We start from the raw sequence: 25,442 nt of genomic DNA on the forward strand, positions 1-25,442 counted from the left end.
TCGGAATATATTACATTTCCAGTTGACTTTTTGAAGAAAGTGAAAACGTCCGCATTCTCACCCTCTTAATATAGTTGGAATAAGTGTTGTTGACAACACTGACCAGAGCTGTAGCTTGGAACGCTCGGAGTTGCAAATACCTGGAGGCTTCTTTGGCACAGTGAATGCGAAACAAATTAGTAAATCCAACACGTTGAAAATAACTAAGATTTGTGGGTTATTTCAGACAAGGTTTGAGCTTTCGCGTTAGAAGATTGACCGAATTTGCCTGGCTGTACATAATAACAACGCAATTTTTGGACAACACGATCTGGACTCATATTCTAGACATATCTTAGACTCGATCTACTTTCACATTCACTTAGACAGATACACAGTCATTTTCGGACGTCAAGATGGACTCAGATACAGATTCGATCGACCGTCCCGTTGAGACTAAACAAAAGTCTCGAAGACCCCCTAATACAGCATTTAGACAGCAACGTCTTAAAGCATGGCAGCCTATTTTAACTCCTAAGACAGTGCTGCCCCTATTTTTCTGTATTGCTATTATTTTTGCTCCTATTGGTGGTTTACTACTATACGCGAGCAATCAAGTACAGGAAATAGTCATTGATTACAGTTATTGTTCTCAACAAGCTCCTACGGACAATTTCGCGAACATTCCAAGTAGATTTGTATCTTCGCAGACCTTTAGTGGCGGTAAGCAACCAGCCAATCCTCCTCAATGGAAGCTACAAGTCAATCATGATACCACTCCTGGAGCGGACAATGCTACATGCTTTTTGAGGTTTGACGTGCCTACTGAGATGGGTAATCCTATTTTCATGTTTTACAGACTGACCAACTTCTTCCAAAACCATCGTCGTTATGTTCAATCATTCAACGAGGACCAGTTGAACGGCAAGGCTGTTAGTGCCAGCTCACTCAAGAGTCCTGATGACTGTAAACCTTTGACGTTGGCCCCTGATGGAAGACCCTATTATCCATGTGGTTTGATTGCTAACTCGTGGTTTAACGATTCGTTCTCTTCTCCTGTTCTTCTTAATGCAGCCGGATCCAGTCGTGATAATGAAACTTATGTTATGACTGATATTGGTATCGCCTGGTCTACTGATCGTAACAGATTTAAGAAGTCTCAGTATAAGAACGATGAGGTTGTCCCCCCACCAAACTGGATCAAACGTTATCCAAATGGATACAACGACGACACTCCTATTCCTGATATCTCTACTTGGGAATCGTTCCAAAACTGGATGAGAACTGCTGGTTTGCCCACCTTCTCTAAATTGGCCCTCAGAAATGACACAGCTCCTCTAGGAACAGGTACTTATCAAGTTGCTATCGGTCTCAATTTTGAAGTTCTTGAATTCAATGGATCCAAGTCACTGGTGCTGTCTACTCGTACAGTCATCGGAGGACGGAATCCATTCCTTGGCATCGCGTATCTGTGCGTTGCTGGTCTCTGTTTTGTCCTTGGCATCCTGTTCCTCATCAAGCACCTTATCAAGCCCCGTAAGCTGGGCGACCATTCTTACTTGTCGTGGAACCAGGAGCCTGCTGCTGCTGGCCAGGCCACTGGAACAGACCAAGGCAATCTTCAGCAAAGAAGACATATTTAAGTAGTCTAATATTATGCAATTTACAGTCGGGCCCACCATGCCTCCGGCGGCTGGGGCTCCGCCCCAGACCCTGGCTGCTCCTCTCGCTGCGCTCGAGTCGGCCAGCTCATCCACGGAAAGAATGATATCGGTCAACTATGGACTACTTTTACCTCACGTCCTTTGAAGTATCTTGCGTTCATGTGGTCATACTTGCCCATCTGAACCTCAGAGATTCTTGCCAAAACAATTCTTGAGAACTTAGGGAAAAGTTCATTGAGCAGAAAACAAGATAGAACATCCCATTATTCTTTCGTGCTCTTATTCTCTGCCAGATCGTTCATTTTAACCTCATTCACCAGTTCAATATGGGTAGTCACGACCGAGAAACACGACCGGATCCAGACGTAACGACTCGAGCGCAGCGAGAGGAGCCACGGGGTCTGGGGCGGAGCCCCAGCCGCCGGAGGCACAAACTCGACCACAAACCTTGAGACAGGGCCCAAATTCCAAGGCTGTGTCGTGGAAAAACGAGCAGAACGAGAACCAGTGAAAGTGTGGGGATTATATTACCCCTGAGCTATCTGCAGCCGGATATATACCTCGGACGGTTTTGGGAAGGTACCGTCGCCGATCTTCACACTGATAGCTGCGTATTCGTCGTTTGGCAGTCGTCGTATTCCTCGCGAGCGGCGTGTCCTAATTGGGACGAAATTTCCACCCCTAAATCGCCAGGCTTTAACTACAAATAGGCACGTTAATTTCAAGCATTCCTGATCCAGCAGACACGAAAGAAATCCGAACTCAACTTCGAGATATTTTTCCATATTCCTGTCAGATTTTTTTTTGGACTACGTAGTAGCTTGGATTAATACAACTTGTTCAACAACTTGTCACAAAAATTTAAAATAACCAACACAAAAATGTCTACTGCTAAACTCGCACCCAAGGACTTTAAGGCTGATGCCGAATTTGCCAAGGCCATGCACGGATCTGGTGAACGTGGTGGTTTCACGGCAGTTCTCTCTAAGAACCGTGATGCTCAACAAGCTGCTGTTGATGGTTACTTCAAGCACTGGGATAACAAGGGTCCCAAGGAAGAGACTGAAGAGGACAAACAAGCTCGTCTGGACGATTACTCTAGTTTAACCAAGCACTACTACAACTTGGTGACTGATTTTTACGAGTATGGATGGGGTTCTTCTTTCCACTTTTCTAGATACTACCCAGGTGAGGCTTTCAAGCAAGCTACTGCTCGTCACGAGCACTATTTGGCCTTGAAAATGGGCATCAACGAGAACATGAAGGTTCTTGATGTTGGTTGTGGTGTCGGAGGTCCCGCTAGAGAGATTCACCGTTTCACTGGTGCTGAAGTTGTTGGTTTGAATAACAATGATTATCAGATTTCTCGTGGTAATGCTTATGCCAAGAAGTTTGGCCTTGAGAACAAGTTGTCTTTTGTCAAGGGTGATTTCATGCAAATGGATTTCCCCGACAACTCATTCGATGCTGTTTATGCTATTGAGGCCACTGTCCATGCTCCTGATTTGGCTGGTGTTTATGGTGAGATTTACCGTGTCTTGAAGCCTGGTGGAACTTTTGGTGTTTACGAGTGGGTTTTGACTGACAATTATGATGAGAGCAACGCTCGTCACCGTGAGATTGCCTACGGTATTGAGATTGGTGATGGTATTCCCAAGATGTTCAAGTCCGAGGTCGCTGAGGCTGCTTTGAAGAAGGTCGGTTTCGAGATTGTTCACCAACAAGACATGGCTGATGTCGGTGACAAGATCCCTTGGTACTATCCTTTGACTGGTGACTGGAAATACATCCAAACCTTGGGTGATTTCTTCACCTTCTGCCGTACCTCCAAGTTTGGCCGTATGTTTACCATGGAGGCTACTGGCTTGTTAGAAAAGGTCGGTGTTGCCCCCAAGGGATCTAAAAAGGTTACCATTGCTCTCGAGGAGGCTGCTGTCCACCTGGTCAATGGTGCTAAGGAGGGTCTTTTCACTCCCATGATGCTCTACGTCTGCAAGAAGGCAGAATAAATGCATGATATCCTTGTATACTACTAATATTGCAACTAATACGATAATAATGACCATATTGTTTTTTGTGAAAACAGAGGGGGGTTGCTTGTGATTACCGGAGCTAGGACTCTTTTTTTGGGGTTTATGTGGATCTTGGCAATGTCACTACTGTGTCCCCTGCTATGTGTCCTGCTATGTCCCCGATCATGATCCCATCCCCTGCTATGCCCCCCTGCCATGACTCCTGTTTGACCCCAGAGATGTCCCCTGTTAACGGCCTCTGGGTCCCCTGTTACACAGGGGTCCCTAGTCCGGGGTCGAGCCCCAGGCGAACCAAATTCTGCCACCCGCGTTTTTCTCGTGGCATGCGTGTGGGGGCGCATGGGATCTCGGCACGGCAGATGCTGGTCCCGCCGCGCCTGGTTTTTTCACTACCTTATGCAAGGACCGGAAAAATTGATGAGGACAATCACATGGCCCGTTGTTACATAGTATGTCATACCTTCGTGAATCCAGTTTCATTCCAAGGGTACACAAACAATAACAACTAGCAATACTAAAATTTTCTCCCCAGTTTCTCCCCACGGATGCTGTGCTGTTTTAAAATTCTTCGTGACCTTTCTACTCTATAACCACAGTTAAACTGTGAGTGCCACGTTTATTGTGACTGATATCATCCCCAGCTCCAATCAAAAAACTGAAACAAAAAATATAATTTTGTTTTATTTTCTTACGTTTATAATTTACTTTTACGATCAAATGTGGAAAATAGACATGCCACTTGGCTGAGATTGGTGGGCCCAACCTGAAGGAAAAGGGTCTCCATTCCGGAAAAACTTGGCCTGATATGCACTGCACGGCAGATCGGCGCTGGGCAGGTTACATTTCCACACTTGGCGGAACTCGGAAAACCACAGTCTAGGTAGTTGGTGTGCCAAGATCGAGAGGCCGACTACTACCCACAATTAAGAACGTCAATGTTTTATATCATGAAACTGCTTAGGCAACAAGTACTAACTTACTGGGTATCACACTTATTACTCCATGTTTAAATGTTTAAATTCAACTTTGATAATACTATACAAACAACCTACCTCAACGCCCATGCCTATTACTAGCAGTTCCATGCAGGTGGTGCATGATCTACAGCATGGATCGACACTTTTCTTTGTTAAAAGGTACGCTAACGATGAGGATTAGCCAAAAACTGGCACACGGAATAACCTGACCTACCCAATTTAGGAAGTTTTCTTGCATATGCAGTAAAGTTTTTCAGATGTACAAAATTTGGGGTTGCAAGGGGCACAGGACGGACACAACCGGCAGATGACGTAGATCGTTTGTTACACAGATGTATCAGGTACCACTTCATGGCAACCTGTCTCCGAATAATTGGCTGACATTTGATCTAACATGAAATTTTCAAATTACTATATATATGATAGTCAGATCCACCAACATGAGTCTTTCATTCTACATCACATTCAACGAACAATACAATCAAACACAACAACTTATATTCATCAGATTGAAATCAAATAGTCATGAGTGAACCAGATAATAACTCACTCTCAATTAAAGAACAACCTAGTGATGATGAAGCTTCATCGCATGGTCCCAAACCTGTCACCGCCAAACCTCCTCTGTCGAGTTACTTTTTAGTCTCGATGCTTTGCATGTTTGCTGCTATGGGTGGTTTTATTTTTGGTTATGATACAGGTACAATTTCTGGATATGTCAATATGCCAGTATTTTTAGAAAAGTTAGGCAGTACTGATGCCAACGGTGTACATTATTTGTCCAAGGTCCGTTCTGGTTTGTTAATTGGTATCTTCTCCATTGGTGCCTGTATTGGCGGTATTTTCTTGTCTCGTCTTGGTGATATGTACGGTAGAAAGATCGGTGTCTGGGTCGGAACTGGTGTATACATTGTTGGTGTTCTTATCCAAGTCACTACCTACAATGCTTGGTATCAATTTTTGATCGGTCGTCTCATTGGTGGTATGGGCGTTGGTACTATTGCAGTTCTGGTCCCCATGTTCCAATCTGAAGTTGCTCCTCAAGAGATTCGTGGTACTTTAGTATCTTCTTATCAGTTGATGATTACCCTTGGTATCTTTATTGGTTATATTGTCTGTTACGCCACTAATACCAGACCTGATGCTACCTCTTACAAGATTCCACTTTCTTTGGGCTTTGTTTGGTCAGTCATTCTTATCGTTGGCCTCATCTTCCTTCCTGAATCTCCTCGTTATTTGATGAGTAAGGATAGAAACGAAGAAGCTCAAAAGATTATGTGCTGGATTAACAGACGTGATCCCAATGATCCTCTTATTGTCGAAACTGTCGCTAATGTTGCTGCTGCCATTGAACATGAAAGAAACGCCGGTAAAGCTAAATGGACTGAAGTTATCACAGGAAAGCCTCGTGTTGGTTATAGACTTATGGTCGGTGTCATGGTTCTTGCTTTGCAACAATTAGTTGGTGCTAACTACTTCTTCTATTTTGGTACTACAATTTTCAAGGGTATTGGTATGAACAATTCATACTTGGCATCCATCATCTTTGGTGCAGTTAACTTTGGTTCTACATTCTTTGGTCTTTACTTTGTTGAGAGATTCGGTAGACGTAATGTCTTATTATACGGAGCTGCTGGTATGTTTATCTTCTTTGTCATTTACGCATCAATGGGTGCTAAGGCACTTTATCCTAATGGATCTGACAATGACGCCAATGTTCAAGTCGGAAAGGCCATGATCTTTGTCACTTGTGGCTACATTTTCTGTTTTGCAACCACCTGGGCTCCTTGTGCCTTTGTACTTGTCAGTGAACTTTTCCCCATCAGAACTAGATCCAAGGGTATGTCATTAGGTCTTGGTGCTAACTGGCTGGCTAATTTCCTTCTCTCATTTTTCACTCCATTTATCACCGGTGCTATCCACTTCTACTACGGATTTGTTTTTGCCGGTTGCAATTTGTTTGCCATTGTCTTTGTCTACTTCTTTGTCCATGAGACTAAAGGTTTGAGTTTAGAACAAATCGACCAACTGTTTGTCTCTGGTGTTATGCCCTGGAGATCTTCCGGATGGGTTGCTCCAGCTATCGTTGATCCCAGTACATACAACGAAGAAGCTCCTAAAGACACTCATCCCAATGCCATTCATGATGAACACATTGTATAATTAGAAAAAAAAAAACCCATAGCATATCTTAGACTAGCATCATATTAATAGAATTTATTTGAACCTAACAAAAGCTCCTAAAAATACTCTGAGAAGTTTTTCTCAAACGGGATCCATCCAGCGAGCCTCATTAATATCCTCACTAACCTCTACTGCTATTATTTACAATTTCAGCACAAAATAGGGTGCCCGTCTGATATCCCAAAAGTCACTGATCTTGGCATCAGACCAGTCCAGCTACTCAAGAGCTTAACCTAATAGTACATAATACGACAACAGCGTCTCTAGACATGTCCCTAGCTATATATAACGGACCTGAGGGACTAGAACAACAAAAATGAAGATATATAAACTAAGACTCCCTTCCCTCTCGTTTTCTAGTTATCTTGTTCCTCCCTCGTCATCTTCACTACTACAAGCAACGGGCAGCTGTCCAGCATGTGCGGCTGACAGACGATCTGATGGTCACACTTCCGCTAAATTCAACCAACCGCACAAGGTTTAAAACCCACTTACCACACGCGCCGTTAGTCCCAACGATGCGGCCAGAGTCGATCTCTAGTCATCTCCGAAATCGGTCGAAGGCACCCATTCTGGAACAATCGTCCCGGAATATTTTCTTAGCATAAGACAGGGGGGCCTGTAGCCGAGCCGGTACTTCAACTCCACGATTCAGTCATTATTTATACCATCTCCACATCAGATCACTTTTAACAATAACATCAAATTATATTCACTTATTAAGTTTTTGGACGTGACTCGTACATTAATTAAGAAAACTGCATACACTTTATCTAACCGATCGGGCCAACGGTTTAACATTGATTCTGCGAACCACCGGTATTGGACGGAGCACGAGCGATTCATTTTCGTGGTTTCGCTTGTTAACTTTATTCGACTATTTCCTGGGAATTTTTTTATAAAACAAGGATCCAGAAACGAGTAAAAGGACCGTCGTTTAAAAAAATCTCGACTTTCTTTGCACATTCGTACTAAAAACATGGCGCTAGAAACTATAGCTGCCTCGGTTCTAGGTGCCGTTGGCAGCAAGCTAGTTTTCTATCCTCTGGATACGATACGAACATTACAACAGACATCGACCAATTTCAGTTACTTTCTGCCAATACGATCATATTTTAGGGGTCTAGGAGCTTCGCTGTCGCTGAGTGCACCTGCATTCACTGTTTATATGGTAGCATACCGTGAGACCAAACGAGAACTAGCCCCATATTTGGGCGAGGCAGCACTTGCAAATTACATAGTCAGTGGAGCAGTGTCGCAATTGACAAGCAGTTTCATATGGACCCCAATGGAAGTGTTAAAAGCCCGAATGCAGATTCACCAGGGACCAAAAATTAGCACATTGAACCTAGCATCCAGCATATACAGGATGGACGGAATCAAGGGCTTCTTTCGAGGATACTGGATGGGCGTAGCAGTATTTCTACCACACTCGGTTGTATGGTGGACGACATACGAATATTCCAAAGAACTTCTAAGTAAAGAGGACCAGCCGTTAAAGACCATTGACTACGGTATTGCATCAGCCTCAGCCAGTTCATCGGCAGCTCTGGCATCCAATTTCCTTGACGTAATCAAAACGCGGCAGCAAGTGGCTGTCTCAGAAGAAATTGCACGGATCCGACCTGACGACCGACAAGGTGTATTTAAAGTCGCGAGAAACCTGATCAAAGAAGTCGGTTTCTTCCGAGCATTTTTCAAAGGCCTACACATCCGACTGCTACATTCACTGCCATCGAGCGCCCTAGCCATGATGATAGTCGAAAGCATCAATCCAGACCGTCTCCGCGGCACGGCACCTGCCAAGTTCACCAACGACGAACTGCTACCACCGCCGGCCTTGGAAGAAATCGAGGCATAACACACCACACATCGCATTTAATACCTAATAGACGTTTGCATTCACCACTGCCTCCGGCGGCTGGGGCTCCGCCCCAGACCCTGGTTGCTCCTGCTTCGCAGGAGTTGCCGGCACCGTCGACGGAACGACTCGAGCGCAGCGAGAGGAGCCACGGGGTCTGGGGCAGAGCCCCAGCCGCCGGAGGCATGCATCAGTGCTCCATGTAAAGTATCTACTGATTATATCTAGAGTTTGGGTGTGGAGTTGAGGGCTCCGCTGTCGCTGAGAGGACCCTCCTTGTACATGGCGTCGATTTCGGCCTTGAACAGCTTGACAGCAGCGGGTCTCTTGATCTTGAGGGTGGGGGTCAGGGTGTCGTTCTCGGGGGTGAGGGGCTCAAAGCGGAGCAGGACGTTCTTGATCTTTTCGAAACCTTGCAGGAGGTTGCCTGTTGAACCGTTGAGGGCCTTGATGAAGGCGGCCTTGACTTCAGGAACGTCGTATGTGGCTGCCAGGGCAGCAAGGTCAGTGGGTCGGATACGCTTGTGGAGAACCTTGTTGGCGAGAGTGGCGTAGCTGTCGGGATTGATACCGGCAATGGCGACCAAGTACGATTCGGTCGAGTCTCCGTGAACAAAGATCTGGGTGATGAGTGACGAGTTGGCCAGATACGTGTTTTCAATCTTCTCGGCAGCAACATATTCACCTTGAGACAGCTTGAAGAAGTTCTTGACACGGTCGATGATGAAAATACGGCCTAGCTTGTCCACAGTTCCAACGTCTCCGGTGTGGAACCAACCGTCTTCGTCAAAGGCTTCCAGAGTCTTCTCATTGTTCTTATAGTAACCAGTAAACATTTGAGGACCCCTGAGCATGATCTCTCCACGAGGGAAAGGCTTATCGTTTGCCGTGTATCCGAGCTCAGGCACGTCTCTGAAACGGAGCTCGGTAGTAGGAGCAACAGCACCACAAGATCCGGCAAGAGGCTCCTCAGGTTGCGAAACGGAAATACCTGACATGGACTCAGTCAATCCATATCCTTGCAACAATTCAGCAGCAAGTGCCACTTTGAGGAACTCAACTGTGGCCTTTGACAGAGGAGCAGATCCACTGACAAGACTGTTTAAATTGTCAAAACCAAGCTTCTTTCTGATCTTACGAGACCATAGGAAATCCCAGATTGGGTGATTAGGACTACCAGTGGCATACAAGTGGTTCAATTTGGCCTCATGAGCCTTACGGGAAATAGCTCCGGCAAGTCCTGGAGCCTCGATAGTACTGGCTCGAAGAGCAGCAGCAACACGGTTCAACACACGAGGAACCATATTCACATTAGTTGGCTTAAGAATCTGGATATCCTCGAAAATCTCAGTCACAGGACCATGAGGATATGCTTGACGATGGCCAAGCGACATGATAATGCACATGGCAATACGTTCGTAGATATGGGCCAAAGGTAAGAATGAATACACAGTAGCAACTTGGTCAGGCTTGAAATTCTTTCCTAAACAGTGTCTGCCCATGGCAATGGCAGCAACAACATTGGCATGGGTCAAAATAGCACCCTTGGGGTTACCAGTAGTTCCTGAAGTGAAGTTAATGGCATAGATATCCTCGGGCTTGGGAGGTCGATCCGCGATAGGGAAGTCAGCACCCAAAGCCTCGATTTCGTTCAAAGAGTAAAGAGCAACTCCTTGGTCATTTGCCCATACGTTCAAAAGCTCTTTCTTCGATTGACCGGCAGGTTCAAATTGACCAGGAACCGACTCAAACGAGTTGGTCGACACAATAACCTTAACATGAGGCAGTTTATGCTTGAGACTTAGAATTCTTGGGACATTGGCAAGTGAACAAACAACAATGGGAGATTCACACAAGTTCAAAATGTACTCCGAAGTATGAGGGCCAAGAGTGTCGTATAAACAGACGGTTGGCAAACTTTGAGTTTGACAGGCAAGATCAGTAAGGATCCAGTTGACACAATTGGGGGCATACACAGAAACAATGTACTTTTTATCAGCGGGATCAAACCCAGTGGCCTTTCTGACAGCATGAACTAAACCAGCGGCGATTTTGGTTCTACGTTTGGCAGTCTCTTCAAAAGAAAGCCATTTGTAGTTTCCCCATTTCTTGAGTTTCTGGTCGTATTCACGATCAGCAATACAGTCACGTTTAGGATACGTAGTAGCCACTGTCAAGAAAGCATCGTAAAAAGTCTTGACTGAGGGATGGTATCCAGAGATAACCTTGTCAGGAGAACATTGATTTCTGTAGATTTCAGAATATCCAGGCTGTTTAGTACCAGGAACAGGCAGTGCTTGTGGCTTGCCCTGAGCAGCATGAGAACTTAGAGTAGTATCGAAAGGCGAGGTATTCTCATTGATTCCGTCCGGAAGTACGAAGTTGTATTTCCAGATTCTCCGGAGAGTCTCTTCAGTAAATCCGTTCTCGTTCTGGCTGGCCATGATGGATCTCGCAGTTGAAATAATACAATTCAATCAAAAGTAAAAACTAAAAAGTAAAAAAGTGAAAAGTGTAGTTCTAAAAAAACAAATGGCCCTGAAAAATAACAAGGATTAAACGAAAACGGCGGGTGCAATTATTGCGTCCACAGAGGGGGTTAAGCCTATTTATGGGGTAGTGGGGGAAGGTTTGAACCCCTCTTGCCATGAGGGGCACCGTGCATAAATACTATATAATGTAACTACCTACTGGTCGCCGTGCCGTTTAGACACGGCAGGCTCGGCAGTCGCAATTTTAGACCTCGACCGGTGCCGGACTGAAAGATCATCGAGTATCGTGCCAACACGATGATATTCGGTCTCGTAAATAGCACCTTAAAGATATAGGACTAGCGACTAACCCGCTCGGACGGATCAGAACCCGGGACCGTTCGTTCTGTATGGTCGGACTAATCCAGCTCGCGATGAACCGAGGGGTAGCTGATCTCGGCTGAACCCTATCCGCCAGCTCCCCAGCCGATCAAACGTTTTACCGGGCCAGAAACACCCCGCATCCCCGACCTTGCGGGGTACCGGTGCGAACTAAAACGGTCCTGACAGATAAGATAAGAACTACCCCTGAATCAGAACCCCGAACTCGGCCTTCTCACTCCCATCCGACTCTCGCCGCTTGTCCGTAGCGGGCACACTCACCGGGGGAGTCTGCCTCCGGCGGCTGGGGCTCCGCCCCAGACCCTGGTTGCTCCTGCTTCGCAGGAGATGGCAGGAGATGGCTGGCGCTGTCGACGAAACGACTCGAGCGCAGCGAGAGGAGCAACCAGGGTCTGGGGCGGAGCCCCAGCCGCCGGAGGCAGCCCCACCCCGATGAGTCCACCGACCTCCGTTCGTCAGTTGAAACAGTGGGTGGTGAGAGAAAGGGTTTTATTGAGACTATAATATAAATATAAGTTGGGTGCTGGAACGCGACAACAACACCAGGGGTCGCAAGGATTAGGCTTTGCTGGCGTCGTAGGCAGCTTTGGCTTCTTGGTAACGGATCTTGTCTTCGTTTGCCTTTTCCTCGTAGGGAGCTTTTTCGGCGCTGCTGAGATTGTTCCATTTCTTGCCAAGAGCTCTGCCAGTTTCTCCGAACGTTATGCCGGGGTTCTCACTGAGAACTTCGTCGCGATTGGCCTTGACAAAAAACATGTAGGCAGAAGAGGCTCGTTTCGGGGCATTGGGATCCTTCTTCTTCCGCTTGACTTTGTCGTCGCCAGAAGCTTTGGAGTGAGCATTAGCAATCAGACCTGGCGTTCGCATGCTGACAGCAGACGTGGCAAGTGCCAGAGGGCGAACAGCAGGAAGCGCCATTGCACCGCGTGTTAACTGACCAAACATGTTTGTAGAGTGTTGAGGGTGGTACCTTGGATTAAAAAAATGAGAGAACAGAATAGTATAAAACAAGAAGGAAAGGTTGTGGTGGCTCTGTTTATAAAGTGAACTGCAAATGTGACGAGTGATGTTGAAATCGACGGAATGTGGCTGGCTGTTGGCGGCTGAAACGCGTCGTCATGCGATCAGTAGCTTGGGACATTGTTCCTGTCTCGAACGGCATCGATCGGCATAATCAGCCAGCTGCAGGGGGCGTCCCTGCACCAGGGGATGCGGTGGTCTGCCTCCGGCGGCTGGGGCTCCGCCCCAGACCCTGGTTGCTCCTCTCGCTGCGCTCGAGTCGTTTCGTCGCCGTCCCGGACAATCTCCTGCGAAGCAGGAGCAACCAGGGTCTGGGGCGGAGCCCCAGCCGCCGGAGGCAGTCCCCCAGCCAGAAGTTTTATAGTGTGAAAAATATATTGAATAGCTAGCTAGTGGTCTAGAACTTCTGTCCGACGAGTTCTTCGCTGAGGTTCCAGAGCTTGAATGCATCGTTGGGCTGTTTGGCGTGGTTTCGGCAGAAGTCTTCATGGATTTGGCAGTCGTCGAGGTACGCTCCAGATTGAGATGCAATTGCGGGGTCAAGGGCGGCAACTAAGGTCGTGGCTCCTCCTTGAGTGACGTTCTTCATTCTCACATTGGCCATGTCGTGGTAGAAATCGTCGGTTCCCCAGTAATCTTTTGGAATTCCAATATTGTTGATGTCGCCGTCAAAGTTCATGTGTCGGCCGAGGTTGGTATCCATGATGGCTCCTGGATGGACGCTGAAGGATACCAAACCTTGGCTCTTGTATCTTCGACTGAGTTCTCTGGAAAATAACACATTGGCTGTCTTGGATTGTCCGTACGCATGGAATCTTTCATATGTAGCACCGTCGGAAAAGCCAATGTCTCCAAAGATAATAGGTGCAAGACCGTGCCCCATGCTGCTCAAGTTGACTACTCTGGGGTGGGGAGAAGACAAAATCTTCTTGAGAATCAAATTGGTGAACAGGAAATGACCAAGGTGGTTGGTGCCGAACTGCAATTCAAACCCGTCCTCGGTCTTGGAGTAGGGACATGCCATGACTCCGGCGTTGTTGATGAGAACATCAATATTTTCTGAGTAGTTGTTGACCTCCTCAGCGGCTTTTCGGATAGACTTGAAAGAAGAAAGGTCTAAGATAAGGCCGCGAATGTTAGCATTGGGGTTCTCCTTCTTGATATTGCCAATGGTCTCATCCAACTTAGATTGACTACGACCAGTAACAATAACCAGCTTAGCACCATGACCAGAGAGGACTCGGGCGTTATCAGCACCAATTCCTCCCCAAGTGGCACCAGTAACGAGAAAAACCTTGCCTTTGATTTCCGAAGAAAAGGCCTGTGCTACTTCTTCTGAGCTAGTCTTGGAATCGAAAGTCATATTGAGGATTTAGTTTAGTGTTTAGAGCTAAGTGTTCAGCGTTTAGATTAGAGATTGGGTTGTGTCAGCGGAAAGATGAAAATATGGTTGTGTTGTGAGAATTAAAACTTAGAAAAATTATCCACCTTTTATATAAGTTTTGATTTGGAGGACCCGTTATGATACAGCCGAGTTCCCCTGGATTTCCCTTTTAGGTTATCAGGCATCTCCGACGCATGCATCGCATTTTAGAGATGCCACCGCCAACTCCGATAGCAATGTTGAAGTAGGATGTTGTCACCCTCGCCAGAAAAAACAATACCCACTCAGTAATGAAATACTCATTGGAATGAACACGCTTCACTATTTATTCAGATAAGATTTGCCTTTTTTGCGGTTCAGTGAGGGTTTCTCCATGACTGGTTAATCAATTGTAGTATCTATACTCATAGTACTACAATTGATGTATGAATCGTTTTCTAACTGAACAAGCAGAGCCAGTGTTAACACAGTAGTTAATTCCGCTCAAATTTCAGTCTGACTCAGCCACTATTGCCTCTGGATCTTGGCATTGAATTCTCACTCAGGTACTTTGTAACTTTAAGTGGAAGCCGATGCAGGTGCGGCTTATAAAGTCCGCGATTTTTGACTACTCCGGGATTTTATCATATGCGGAAGCATTAAGTCCGGGCCGATCTGATAACATTAATACCTATCCCCGTAGGGTCACCATCCCATGATAACTCCGGTGTAGTGGACGGAAACTAAAGTTAATATTAGCACTGTTAATACATATTATAAACAAAAATATAGTAAACTGGTAACGCCACACAAACAAACATGATAACAATTAAATTGGCTAGTGACTAGGCCCACAAGAACTCAAGTCTATGCCAGCCCCTGAGAGGAACCTCCTCTGGTTCAGGATTGTTCTCAATTTCCAGGAATAAAGATTTGAGATCCACCTTGTCAGCTTCGACCCATTTGGTTTTCTTATACAGTTTCCAAAATAGAGAAAATGCCAGGAACAAAGGAATTGACACATAAGCACTGACAAATTGCGAAGTGCTCCAGGAGATGAAGATTGTAAAACCGCCAATTAGTAATAAAAGCAGTGATCCAATTCCAGAAATTATTCCCAGGTATCTTCCTCCCTTGAAATGATAAGGCAACTCATGTCGCGAGTGTCCCTGAATATCTAGGGCCTTGTTCATTTTGAAATGGATGGATGCAATGAGAATCCACTGAATGAGGATAATAGATGACGTCACATTAACCAAGTAGCCAAAAACTTTTGATGAGGAGCTACTTAAACTCATATATGACAGAGGAAGGAATAAGCCGGTGACGATTAAACCGACCCATGGCAACCCTCTCTTATTGGTTCTCAAGAATACCTTGGGAGCTTGGTTATTAGCAGCAAGAGAAAACAATATACGCGATCCCTGAACTAAAGAGCCACTAGCAGCAGACCAAGCAGAACATAGAACCATGGCATTGACAATGCTAGGAAGAACTTTAATACCAGCCAACTTCATAGCCACAACAAAAGGAGAACCAGATGCATTTCCTGATCCGTTAGAAATATCTGGATTATCATAAGGAACAATCAAGGAAACGATGAAAAGAGCCAGCATATAGAAAGTAAGAACACGAGCCAGAATCCGCTTTGCGGCTTTGGGAATGTTTCTTCTAGGGTTCTGAGTTTCACCGGCCAGAAGTGCAACTGTTTGTAGACCGCCAAATGAATAAACAGCACCATTCATGACACTGAAAAATCCAATTGTTCTTCCAGCAGCACCGGTTTTCATAAACTCAGCCCATACACCAGGATGTTTCCAATAGTGAAAACCCAATCTAGGCTGTCCTTTGACCCCACCTAGATCAATAATAAGTCCTGTAAGAATAAGACCTAGAATAAGAAGAATCTTGAGACAGGCAAAGAAAAACTCGATCTCTCCATACAATCGAATGGACCAGCTGTTCGCGAGGATGGCAAGAACAATGAAAATAGTTAGCCAAATGGCCGGGTTCAAATCCGACCAGTAACTAACAACCACGGAAGCAGCAACAAATTCACTAGGAATGACTGCCCACCAAAATTGAAGATAACCAAATGCAAATCCAAAAGCCGGATCAATGAAATGTTCAAGCTGGCGAATAGTGGATCCAGTAGTGGGCATGAAAGCACTGACTTCAGCCACAGCAATCTGATTGAATCCTACAATAGTGCCTACTAATAAATATGCCAGAAGCATACCCAGTGGACCAGCCGACTGAAGTGCACCGCCACTATACAAGAAAAGACCCGTACCAATGACTCCTACAAGAGCAATCATCTGAATGTGTCTTTGCTTTAGACCTTTTGTCAGTCTTGTTTTGTCCTCTTTGAAGACACCCACTGTGATCTCATCAGAGGCACTATCATCATAGATGGTGACCTTGAAGTTCTTCTCATTGCCATAGTCTTCACTCATTGTGGCTGTTAGCTATAGTGAATAAATGAATGATCTGTGATCTGATCTGACGAGAAAAAGTTTCATGATGGATGAATCGTTCATATTTAAGCTTTTGAAAAATTGAACATGAGAAGGAGAAAGGGGAAATAATCCAACCACGACGTTAGAATATCGGACATATTCGACATTATCTGGATATGATCGCTGCCGTTAAAACATCCTTTTAACCAACTCTTGCCGCAATGATCTGCTAACCATGGCACTGACAACGAATTTAACCAGATCAATAATTGGCCTATTTCCTGCGGGCCTTTCAATATTATTACGGAAGTTCAAGGGCTCGAAGATAGACCATCTGCATGCCCCTATATTTACGTGCATGTCGATCGGCATCTGATAGAGTCAATCGTGCAGATGTTGCGACATGGTGGAATCTGAGCTATCATCGCCGAAACCGTCGGTCAAAATTCACAAACACAGATGCCGCTGCGGGGGTGATATCGGGCATTAGCCAAATCAGGCAACCAGCAAGCCCGAGTCACACCACCCATCTCGCTCTGAGACATAGCGTTCGATATCTTAGGTGATAATTAGGTAATTTAATGGCTACAGCTTAGTACGTCAGTGGTGGGGGTGTGCCTCCGCCGGCTGGGGCCCTGCCCCAGACCCCGCTGCTCCTCTCGCTTCACTCGAGTCGTCACGTCTCGGTCCGAGTCTCCTGCGAAGCAGGAGCAACCAGGGTCTGGGGCGGAGCCCCAGCCGCCGGAGGCAGTCAGGGCACCCGTTATCTTATCGTCGTGCATGCTAGGGTCTATCCAGGGTTAGGGTAAAGAGAGTGTGCATTGGTGTTGGGAGTTGGGAGGGGGATGTGAAAATTACCGAATAGGGAAATAAAGAGTCACCAGAGAACAGAGAGAAGATTGCCTGATTGGGAAATAAATTAGAGAGCGACAAACTCACCAAGCAGCAGCAGGAGCATCACACATATCATTCAATATCTTCCTACAAGTTTTGAATCTACCATCGACTTACAGACGACCAACAATAAAATAAATCAAAATGGGAAAAGGAAAGCCTAGAGGATTGAACTCCGCCAGAAAGTTGAGAACCACCCGTCGTGACAACAGATGGGCTGATCTTTCTTACAAGAAGCGTTTGCTCGGAACTGCTTTCAAGTCTTCTCCCTTCGGAGGTTCTTCTCACGCCAAGGGTATTGTGCTTGAAAAGATCGGTGTCGAGGCCAAGCAACCCAACTCTGCTATCAGAAAGTGTGTCAGAGTCCAACTCATCAAGAACGGTAAGAAGGTCACTGCCTTCGTCCCCAATGACGGTTGTTTGAACTTCGTCGACGAGAACGACGAGGTTTTGTTGGCTGGTTTCGGTCGTAAGGGTAAGGCTAAGGGTGATATTCCCGGTGTCCGTTTCAAGGTTGTCAAGGTCTCTGGTGTCTCTTTGCTCGCTCTCTGGAAGGAGAAGAAGGAGAAGCCCCGTTCTTAAGCAATCAAAAAAAACAATAAGAGTCTGGTTTTACAAATGCAATGAGCTCCATTCGGTCAAGCATTGGGATCTGGTCAACTACTTCATAAACTTATTTAAAACTCCATTTGTCAGGTTTGGTCTTTGATTGGCTGCTATGTCTTCTTGTTATTTGTTTGTCATGCTATTTTAATTAGTAAAAATTGTGAATTTGTTTCTTGGATTTGTATATCTATCCCTCCACCTATATAAGGAAATGAACTCTTAAATAGGATGTACCTTTTTCTCCTGCCTCCGGCGGCTGGGGCGCTGCCCCAGACCCCGTTGTGTTCGCTTCGCGAATGATGGGGATCGCAACTGCTCCTATGGACTTGGGGAATTTTGTATAACCCCGCCAGCCGCTGCTCGCGAAGCGAACACAACGGAGTCTGGGGCAGCGCCCCAGCCGCCGGAGGCTGCGTGATACGGGTGAAAGACTGATGCAATAATAATATATAATAATAATTTACAGTGGCTACTTTCGGGCAATGGTCGCCGTGAATAGTCCGTTTTTGCCCTTGACTTTGAGCCAGCGGCCGAGACGCAGCTCTTTGGCCACCGCTCCCACAATGGTGAAGGTCTCTTTGCCCTTGGAGCCTGTCTCGACTACAGAGATACGGTTCACGATACCTGAAGCTCCAGATACAGTGGCAAGGGGTTCAAAGGTTCGCAGGTCGGCGCTGAGTTTCCAGGCCCGAATTTGTCCGTCCCACGAGCCCGTGAAAAAGGTATCGGAAAAGGGAATCGCATAAATACTGGTAATGTAGCGAGGCAGAGCAGGTGGTGGTGGCACTGAAACTCCAGCAGCAGTCTCTGCTGAGACCTGATCTGGCAACAGCGATTCATCTCGTCCGTGTGCTTCTCTTAGAACGAACAAGGGCTTCTTTTTATTAACAGACCACAGACTGACGTTTCCGTTATCGGATCCCGTCACAAATAGCTGGTCGTCTATCATCGAGCAGCAGTCAATACTACCCTCGAGAATCTTTTTGGTGGGTGCATAAGCGTCGTATCCAGAGTCGTTAACCTTACTCTTGCTTCCGCTCTTGTTACTCGTTGAACCACTAACAGTGTCAGCACCTCGGAATGTAAGTCTTGTCTCCTCCGCGATCTTCCAGATAATAGCTGTACGGTCTCTAGACCCCACACTGACACATCTTTCTTGACCGAGAGCTGCGATGTCGGCCACTTCATCTTGGTGACCGAACAGAATCTCGACCTGAGCTAACTGGTCTAAATTAAAAGTTCGCACCTTCAAGTCGGCACAAGATGCATATAGCTCGTTTGTATTTCTTCGGAACACAAGTCCCATGACAACTCCTTTACGGTCCCTAGTCTCGAATACTTTGATAGGTGCCAGACTTTCTGCCGACCATACAACCAATCGTCTGTCTCTACCTCCAGTAACAACGTATTTACCATCTGACGAGGCGGCTACACAAAGTATCTCGTCAAAGTGTCCCTTGAATGTTTCTCTCTCTTCAGGAGTCTTGACTCGGTGATTTCCTTTAACGAACCGCACGACACGGGGCTTCTTCGCATTGGAAATGTCCCACTTGGTGAGGGTCAAGTCTTTTGATGTTGTATATGCAAATGGATAATTTGTGGCCACACTGGTAATGCCATATGCTTTAGCCTGTATTAACTGTGCTGTACCGTTTTTAGGGCTCACACTTTTAAAATCAAAGGAATCTCCAATGAATCTGTATACTTTTCCTACTGTTTCGGCAACATCTTCTTTAAGTCTTCGACTGATGATTTCACGGTCAAGGTCTTTGGCATCAAATGCGTCGTCACCTGCCTCAGTCAGTTCTGTTTGAATATTTTCAAGATATTGTTTAGCCAATCTTCTCCGTTTATCAGCCTCTGTTTCGTTTCCAAATTCGTCTTCCGAGTCGTCGGAGTTTACATTATCGTCATCCTCCATGGACACATCGCTGTCTAAATCGTCTGATTCCAGTCCTTCGTCATCATTATTTTCATCATCACTAGCTCTGCCATTCTGGCTCTTATTATTTGACCTTCCATTGACTCTGCTAGGACCATTCTTTCGAATTCCATTAGACGTAGCTGCCCTCTTGTTGCTACCACTTCCTCCACTGGAACTGGCAGTCTTTCGACGTTTGGTAGGATTAACAAAAAATGAATCCACCATACTATCAAACCAACTCCGAGACTACCAAGAACTTGATCCTATTCTCTGGTTTTCTCCTATAAATATGATCTCTTTGGTGAGTTTTAAAGTATTGTGACCTCCAAACAACAGCTTACTGTCTGGCTATCATAATAATTTTTTATATCGTCGCTTATGATCTGCATATTTTTTTCACTTTAAATCCACCCTTGCCCAGAAATAAATTTTGAGCCTCGCAATATCTGTGCGGCTTTTTCCCCTGAGTTTCAGGGTCCTTCGGTAGATAGATAGATGTTATGGTTCGTCTAGTCAGAAGTCTGGGGTGTTTTGGGTCAGGGGTAATGTTTACAGCAGCTGAGGCTATGCCACAGACCCCGCTATTTTTTCACTTTGCTCTCCTAGTCGTTTCGACGGGATTCAGTACACTCGGTACCAGCGATGAGCAGCAATTTTCCCGTCTAGACCATTTTGGTATCGTTCATCATGCTAATATCATTATATAATACAAATACAGTCAAAGGACTGCCATGTGTTTACCTCTGGTTCAGAGCATTGAGTTTTTCTTGCACATCATTTATATCATTGCGAATTTCCTCAAGCTCAGCGCGAACTCGTGAAGTGGTCTCTCTACTCGTAGGGTCTACTCTGTTAGTACCTGAATACCAGTGCAAAATGCAAGTTTATGGATCCTGAAATGGGTAGTTTGATTTTTCTTCGTGGGATTATCGTGAATGGCGGAGTCAATTAGAGATTCCGCAGAAGCGTTTGACTGATATGCCGCTGACCGTGCTGGGCTTATCGCTTGTACATGTTTGAGTTATTATCACACCGCTACCATGTTGACAATAATATTACAATAGTATTTACCCTCTCATGGCATTCAAAGGAGAATAATACTGAAATGAAATAGAATCTACTCTCCTGAATACAAAGTTCTGTTCGAGATGGACTGTCGGGAAAGTTGTACTGGAACCATATCACCATATCATCATACCACTATTATCTGCAACAAATAATCCAGTGTATATATCTGGTGTCTGTGACACAACGAAAATTCTCTCCCATTCGCTTGAATGATTTCCAAAATGAAAAAAAAAAGAAAAACAATTCCACAAGTAATCAGCCCACTTCTCTAATACCCTCTCAGGACGCCAATTCCACGCATTATTCTCACACTTACCATCACGATCCTTTAATGCCTGAAGCACTGCCTCGCCATCATTTAGCTCTTGTACCAGCTCTGCCAGCAGCCTATGTAGACTTGCACTATCCATTAGATAAGGTTGACGGAGTGGTTATGTGGAAAGAAACATACACACATGAACAGATGGTCCCTTTGTATAGCGTGAAAGTGTTTTCCGGAACTGACGATGTGAAAAGAGAAAGGTTTTTTTATGTTTTCATTGTAATTTTTCTTTTTCCTCCTGTGTCATCGTTTTTGGTCAAACTTCAGGCACACAAACAGGTGATAATGCACACTGCAGACCAGATGCACTAACCAACGAAAAAATTGTGATAGACCTGTCCAATTGACTCGTCTCTATACAGTCGGCGAACCATGTGCATTAGTGTCTGTTTGGGCCAGGCAGCATCAGACAGAGAAATAGGAAAAACGGCAGCGTCAGCTGCCGCAGCTACGACAGAAAACTAGCCGAAGCAGTAACTACAGGCTCAGCAGATGCGCCGCCACCTCATAACCCGACGACGACACAGGAGAAGAAAACACTACTCAGGAGAGACATGGGTGGGGGGCTAAGTGCGGCAAGTCCCAGTACCACAGTCCGTGGCGTTAATATTACCGGAGTTGCAAAAGCCCGATATTGAACTTTGTTAAAACACAAATAAATCAACTTAAGATTTTCAATAATTAAAAAGTAATGGACTTTGTTTATTATATCGGACTAAAAAGGTAGTTTCAACGGTTGGATAAACAGGACTCTTCTCAATTAGACCTGAATAATACGCATTGTTCTTGGTGAATGCAGTCATTTCTGACGTAGAGACTAGTGTGTTTAGTACAGTAAGTGTGCTCAGTGTGTTTACCCCTCTTCCTGTTTCCGAACGAGAAAAAAAAAGATTTCCTGCCAAACGGGCGGGGCAGTTCCCTAAACTGGCCAGAATATGTTTACTATGTTTCTTTTTCCTGCACCAGGCACTACTTGGTGCCTGGCCAATTTAGGCAACTAGCTTACTTTGATAGGCCTGAAGCGTCCAGGTACTAAGGAACAAAACTTGGCAACTTCCGGTGTAAGCTATAAATGAGACGATCTATGCATATACTTTGCATACGTTCCTGGTAACTTCAGGACCAGTTCAGAAACTACCGCCAAATCTCTATACTCTGCGGCAAATGGTTTAGCCAAATATCTGGGCATCTGCAAGCCCGGCATGTCACCGTGTTTCATGTTTGCACTTCCGGCAGACGGACCCACTGTCCGTTATATGGCGTGAACCGCGGCTAGATGGGGACCCGGTGCCTCCGGCGGCTGGGGCGCTGCCCCAGACCCCGTGGCTCCTGCTTCGCAGGAGTTAGCGGGGATCATCGACGAAACGACTCGAGCGCAGCGAGAGGAGCAACCAGGGTCTGGGGCGGAGCCCCAGCCGCCGGAGGCAGATACCAGGGCAGATTCTGTGGTCTATGGTATAATAAATATAAATAAATACGTATCAAAGATTATAAGATTGTTGAGTTCATCGCCTCGGAAACATCGCTGGGTGAAGCTAGGACGTGGGTCTGGATAGGGTCGGCGAGAATCTTGGCTATTAGTGTGTCTGCGGGAGAACGGGGTGTAGAAGTTGGGGTCGTATTTGTCGTGGATGTGGGGTTTCTCAGTCGCGAGAAAAGAGATGCCCACGATGAGGATGGGCGGTCTTGGTCAGATGAACCCGATAAGTCCGAGGTTGTTGATGATTCTATAGAATTGCGTCGGGCTGGTATCTTAACAGCTTGCTTTGTATTATTTGAAATGGCTGCGAAGAGCAATTGTCTGCTTCGCTGTGAATTAGAATATTCTGGGTTGAGTAGTTTCGATGGAGGTGCTAGTGACATTTCAGTAGATATCTCTGCCAACGCAACTCCAGTGCGCTGACTATAAAACGACGGTAGACCCTTGTGACTGAACGGTCCTAGTGCTGGTGATAGGTCAATTGCTGCTGTTGTGGTGCTTGAATTACGACTGTGTCCATTATGAAGGTGAGTTTCAACAAAAACAGAGAATATGCTTTCATGAGACGCTGCTCTGCGTAGCATTGGCTCGTATCTAGGACTTATGGGTGTCAAGGCGCTCGAAGGTATACTTGTGGCAGTGCTTGCAGATGACTTGATCGAATCAGTAGGGCTGGATGGTCCTGCTGGTGTTGATTCTACTGATTCGGTATTAGATGTGACGCTTCTATCGCTATCCTGATTAATGGACTCGTCCATACGTTCTTCATGATTAATATCATCTGACGATGTCTGAGTCTCTGGGAGATCTATTTCGTGTTCCAGAGTATCGTTAGGAGTAGGTAGACCATTATTGAACTCAACCGTATTTCTTATTGGTTCATGACTCGAGGAGTCGAGAGGAGAATCTTTGCCGCTAGCACTGCCATAGTTGTCAGATGCGGTACGGTATTCGTTTGCAAGGCAACTGTTCTGTCTACTATGAAGAGGTGAACTGAGAACATACTCTCGTTTGATATCGTGTTGATTGCTCGAGTAGTAAGGAAAGCTGCTGTCAGCAGACTCATCACCAAAAAACTCGCGAAATGACTCGTCTTCATATAATGGCCCCAGTGGCTGGCCATTCAGTGTACTCTTGGAGCTATTTCGCAAGTGAGATCTACCCCGTTTACCACTTGATGGTGGTGATATCAGCATAGGGAACTGAGGCTGTTGAGAGCTGGTGTTGGCTGACCAGGTCTCATGTTTGTACTTAACTGGAGTGGACGTAGCTGGGATATTGGCCCGTTCATTGGCACCAAGCACATTCTTCTGTAAATCACTAATGGTCTTTTTGATAGACTGATCATTAAGAAAAGCTAGTCTTGATGCAGTAGGTTTCTGGCTCTGGACAGATTCTTCTTCGAGTTTTTCATATTGGTCAGTCAGTTTCTCAAGTAAACGCTCAGCTTTTCTCCACTTGAGTTCGGCAAGCTGCTTCTCTCTCTCTGTTTGTTGCAGGTCATCCTGTAATCCCTGGCGAATCATCTCCAGCGAACTTATCTGAGCTTCTAGCTCTTTGGCTTGAAGCATAAATGTATTTAGTCGTATGATTCGATCTTTTGACGAGTTCAGTTCATGTGACAGCTTCTCAATTTTGGAATCTGACTCTTGCAGAGCCTTTGAATTCTCATGCAATTGACTGATCAACTCGGAATTATTAACCAGTAGTTTATCATTTTCTCTCATGACCGACTGCAAGTTTAAGGTCATCGAGTTGATAGACTCTTCCATTTGAGCAGCCTCTGCTTGGGATTCTGCCACATAGTCCTCATGTGTCTTTAATAAGGCTTGCCCCACCTCTACAGCTACGTTTAGATCTTTCTGTAGCATATCTATTTTCTTTGTCAGAAGCACAAAGCAATCACAAGGAGAGTTGGTGCAGTGACAGTTGTAATTACGGCTCAAACTGTTCTGAGTTTCTTGTTGTTCTTGTTGTTGGCTGGACTCGGGGCTATTCTGATCCAGGATATGGGTCAAGATATGGCTGGGGTCCTGATTTTGGTCCCTTAAGGATTGACCAAGATCTTGGGTCCTCCTTTGCCTTTGCCTCGGCCTTGGCCTTTGGTATTTGAGATGTGACTGTGTCGGTTGCGATGTATCAAACGGTGGTTCGTTTTGCTGCTGTTGGTCTAGTTGATCTAGTTGTTCCTGGTCCCAATGGCGTGCGATAATACGTGAAGATATGCTGTCTAATGAGAATCTTTTCTCCAAATTTCTCGCCGCCTGCATCGATCAGTAGGAATTCAACTGTACAATAGTAATAATAATAATATTATTAGTGAACTATTATTGAAAGTAATAGTCCAGACCAGATAAGATCGATCAGTGAATGTGATGCGATTGAGATTGTACCGTGGTCGAGATTGTTAACTAAGTCAATTGCTGAAGTAGAAGTCGTAGTCTAAGTCAAGACTGAGAAATTCAAACCAGACTTGACAGTGTTCAGCTCTGCTGAACGAGCCCTCCTGCCGTTGAATTATAAGCACAGGTGTTCGAGCGATTTGTGAGCTTCACGTCTCCACCAGATCCACACTACTCGTCGCCAACCGAGTTGAGTATGTTAGAGAACCAAAATCTGGAACGCTATGGACCCGCGTGCTGTTGCTGTTACTACACTGGCGGTTATCTATTACCAGTCAGTTAGCCAAGCTATAACCCAAGAAAAGTGCACCAATAATATACAACCAATCGTTA

At 45.6% G+C, this 25,442-nt stretch overlaps 11 protein-coding genes across 11 annotated transcripts; 5 read left to right on the plus strand and 6 right to left on the minus strand.

The window, feature by feature from the left end:
• Positions 1–395: 395 nt before the first annotated feature.
• CDC50 (aminophospholipid translocase regulatory protein CDC50) lies at positions 396–1,622 on the plus strand (the record flags this gene model as incomplete). The annotated part of the gene is made up of 1 exon (XM_018879097.1): positions 396–1,622. One exon carries the CDS (start codon positions 396–398, stop codon positions 1,620–1,622), a length of 1,227 nt encoding a protein of 408 aa, XP_018737046.1.
• Positions 1,623–2,524: 902 nt separating this feature from the next.
• Positions 2,525–3,652, plus strand: ERG6 (sterol 24-C-methyltransferase; the record flags this gene model as incomplete). The annotated part of the gene is made up of 1 exon (XM_018879099.1): positions 2,525–3,652. The coding sequence occupies one exon, from the start codon at positions 2,525–2,527 to the stop codon at positions 3,650–3,652; it is 1,128 nt and encodes a 375-aa protein (XP_018737047.1).
• A 1,526-nt stretch (positions 3,653–5,178) lies between these two features.
• On the plus strand, positions 5,179–6,816 carry HXT6 (hexose transporter HXT6; the record flags this gene model as incomplete). The annotated part of the gene is made up of 1 exon (XM_018879100.1): positions 5,179–6,816. The coding sequence occupies one exon, from the start codon at positions 5,179–5,181 to the stop codon at positions 6,814–6,816; it is 1,638 nt and encodes a 545-aa protein (XP_018737048.1).
• A 1,000-nt stretch (positions 6,817–7,816) lies between these two features.
• Positions 7,817–8,698, plus strand: AGC1 (Agc1p; the record flags this gene model as incomplete). The annotated part of the gene is made up of 1 exon (XM_018879101.1): positions 7,817–8,698. The coding sequence occupies one exon, from the start codon at positions 7,817–7,819 to the stop codon at positions 8,696–8,698; it is 882 nt and encodes a 293-aa protein (XP_018737049.1).
• A 224-nt stretch (positions 8,699–8,922) lies between these two features.
• On the minus strand, positions 8,923–11,142 carry FAA2 (medium-chain fatty acid-CoA ligase FAA2; the record flags this gene model as incomplete). Its single annotated transcript, XM_018879102.1, has 1 exon — positions 8,923–11,142. One exon carries the CDS (start codon positions 11,140–11,142, stop codon positions 8,923–8,925), a length of 2,220 nt encoding a protein of 739 aa, XP_018737050.1.
• Positions 11,143–12,129: 987 nt separating this feature from the next.
• NHP6B (Nhp6bp) lies at positions 12,130–12,516 on the minus strand (the record flags this gene model as incomplete). The annotated part of the gene is made up of 1 exon (XM_018879103.1): positions 12,130–12,516. One exon carries the CDS (start codon positions 12,514–12,516, stop codon positions 12,130–12,132), a length of 387 nt encoding a protein of 128 aa, XP_018737051.1.
• Positions 12,517–12,988: 472 nt separating this feature from the next.
• ENV9 (Env9p) lies at positions 12,989–13,954 on the minus strand (the record flags this gene model as incomplete). The annotated part of the gene is made up of 1 exon (XM_018879104.1): positions 12,989–13,954. One exon carries the CDS (start codon positions 13,952–13,954, stop codon positions 12,989–12,991), a length of 966 nt encoding a protein of 321 aa, XP_018737052.1.
• Positions 13,955–14,799: 845 nt separating this feature from the next.
• Positions 14,800–16,410, minus strand: DIP5 (Dip5p; the record flags this gene model as incomplete). Its single annotated transcript, XM_018879105.1, has 1 exon — positions 14,800–16,410. The coding sequence occupies one exon, from the start codon at positions 16,408–16,410 to the stop codon at positions 14,800–14,802; it is 1,611 nt and encodes a 536-aa protein (XP_018737053.1).
• Positions 16,411–17,451: 1,041 nt separating this feature from the next.
• On the plus strand, positions 17,452–17,889 carry RPS23B (ribosomal 40S subunit protein S23B; the record flags this gene model as incomplete). The annotated part of the gene is made up of 1 exon (XM_018879106.1): positions 17,452–17,889. One exon carries the CDS (start codon positions 17,452–17,454, stop codon positions 17,887–17,889), a length of 438 nt encoding a protein of 145 aa, XP_018737054.1.
• Positions 17,890–18,382: 493 nt separating this feature from the next.
• RRP9 (Rrp9p) lies at positions 18,383–20,062 on the minus strand (the record flags this gene model as incomplete). Its single annotated transcript, XM_018879107.1, has 1 exon — positions 18,383–20,062. One exon carries the CDS (start codon positions 20,060–20,062, stop codon positions 18,383–18,385), a length of 1,680 nt encoding a protein of 559 aa, XP_018737055.1.
• A 2,653-nt stretch (positions 20,063–22,715) lies between these two features.
• On the minus strand, positions 22,716–24,977 carry AWJ20_2179 (uncharacterized protein; the record flags this gene model as incomplete). Its single annotated transcript, XM_018879108.1, has 1 exon — positions 22,716–24,977. One exon carries the CDS (start codon positions 24,975–24,977, stop codon positions 22,716–22,718), a length of 2,262 nt encoding a protein of 753 aa, XP_018737056.1.
• Positions 24,978–25,442: the final 465 nt, after the last annotated feature.

The sequence above is a fragment of the Sugiyamaella lignohabitans genome, chromosome B (assembly GCF_001640025.1).
Source record: "Sugiyamaella lignohabitans strain CBS 10342 chromosome B, complete sequence".
Classification (NCBI taxonomy): Eukaryota; Fungi; Ascomycota; class Dipodascomycetes; order Dipodascales; family Trichomonascaceae; genus Sugiyamaella; species Sugiyamaella lignohabitans.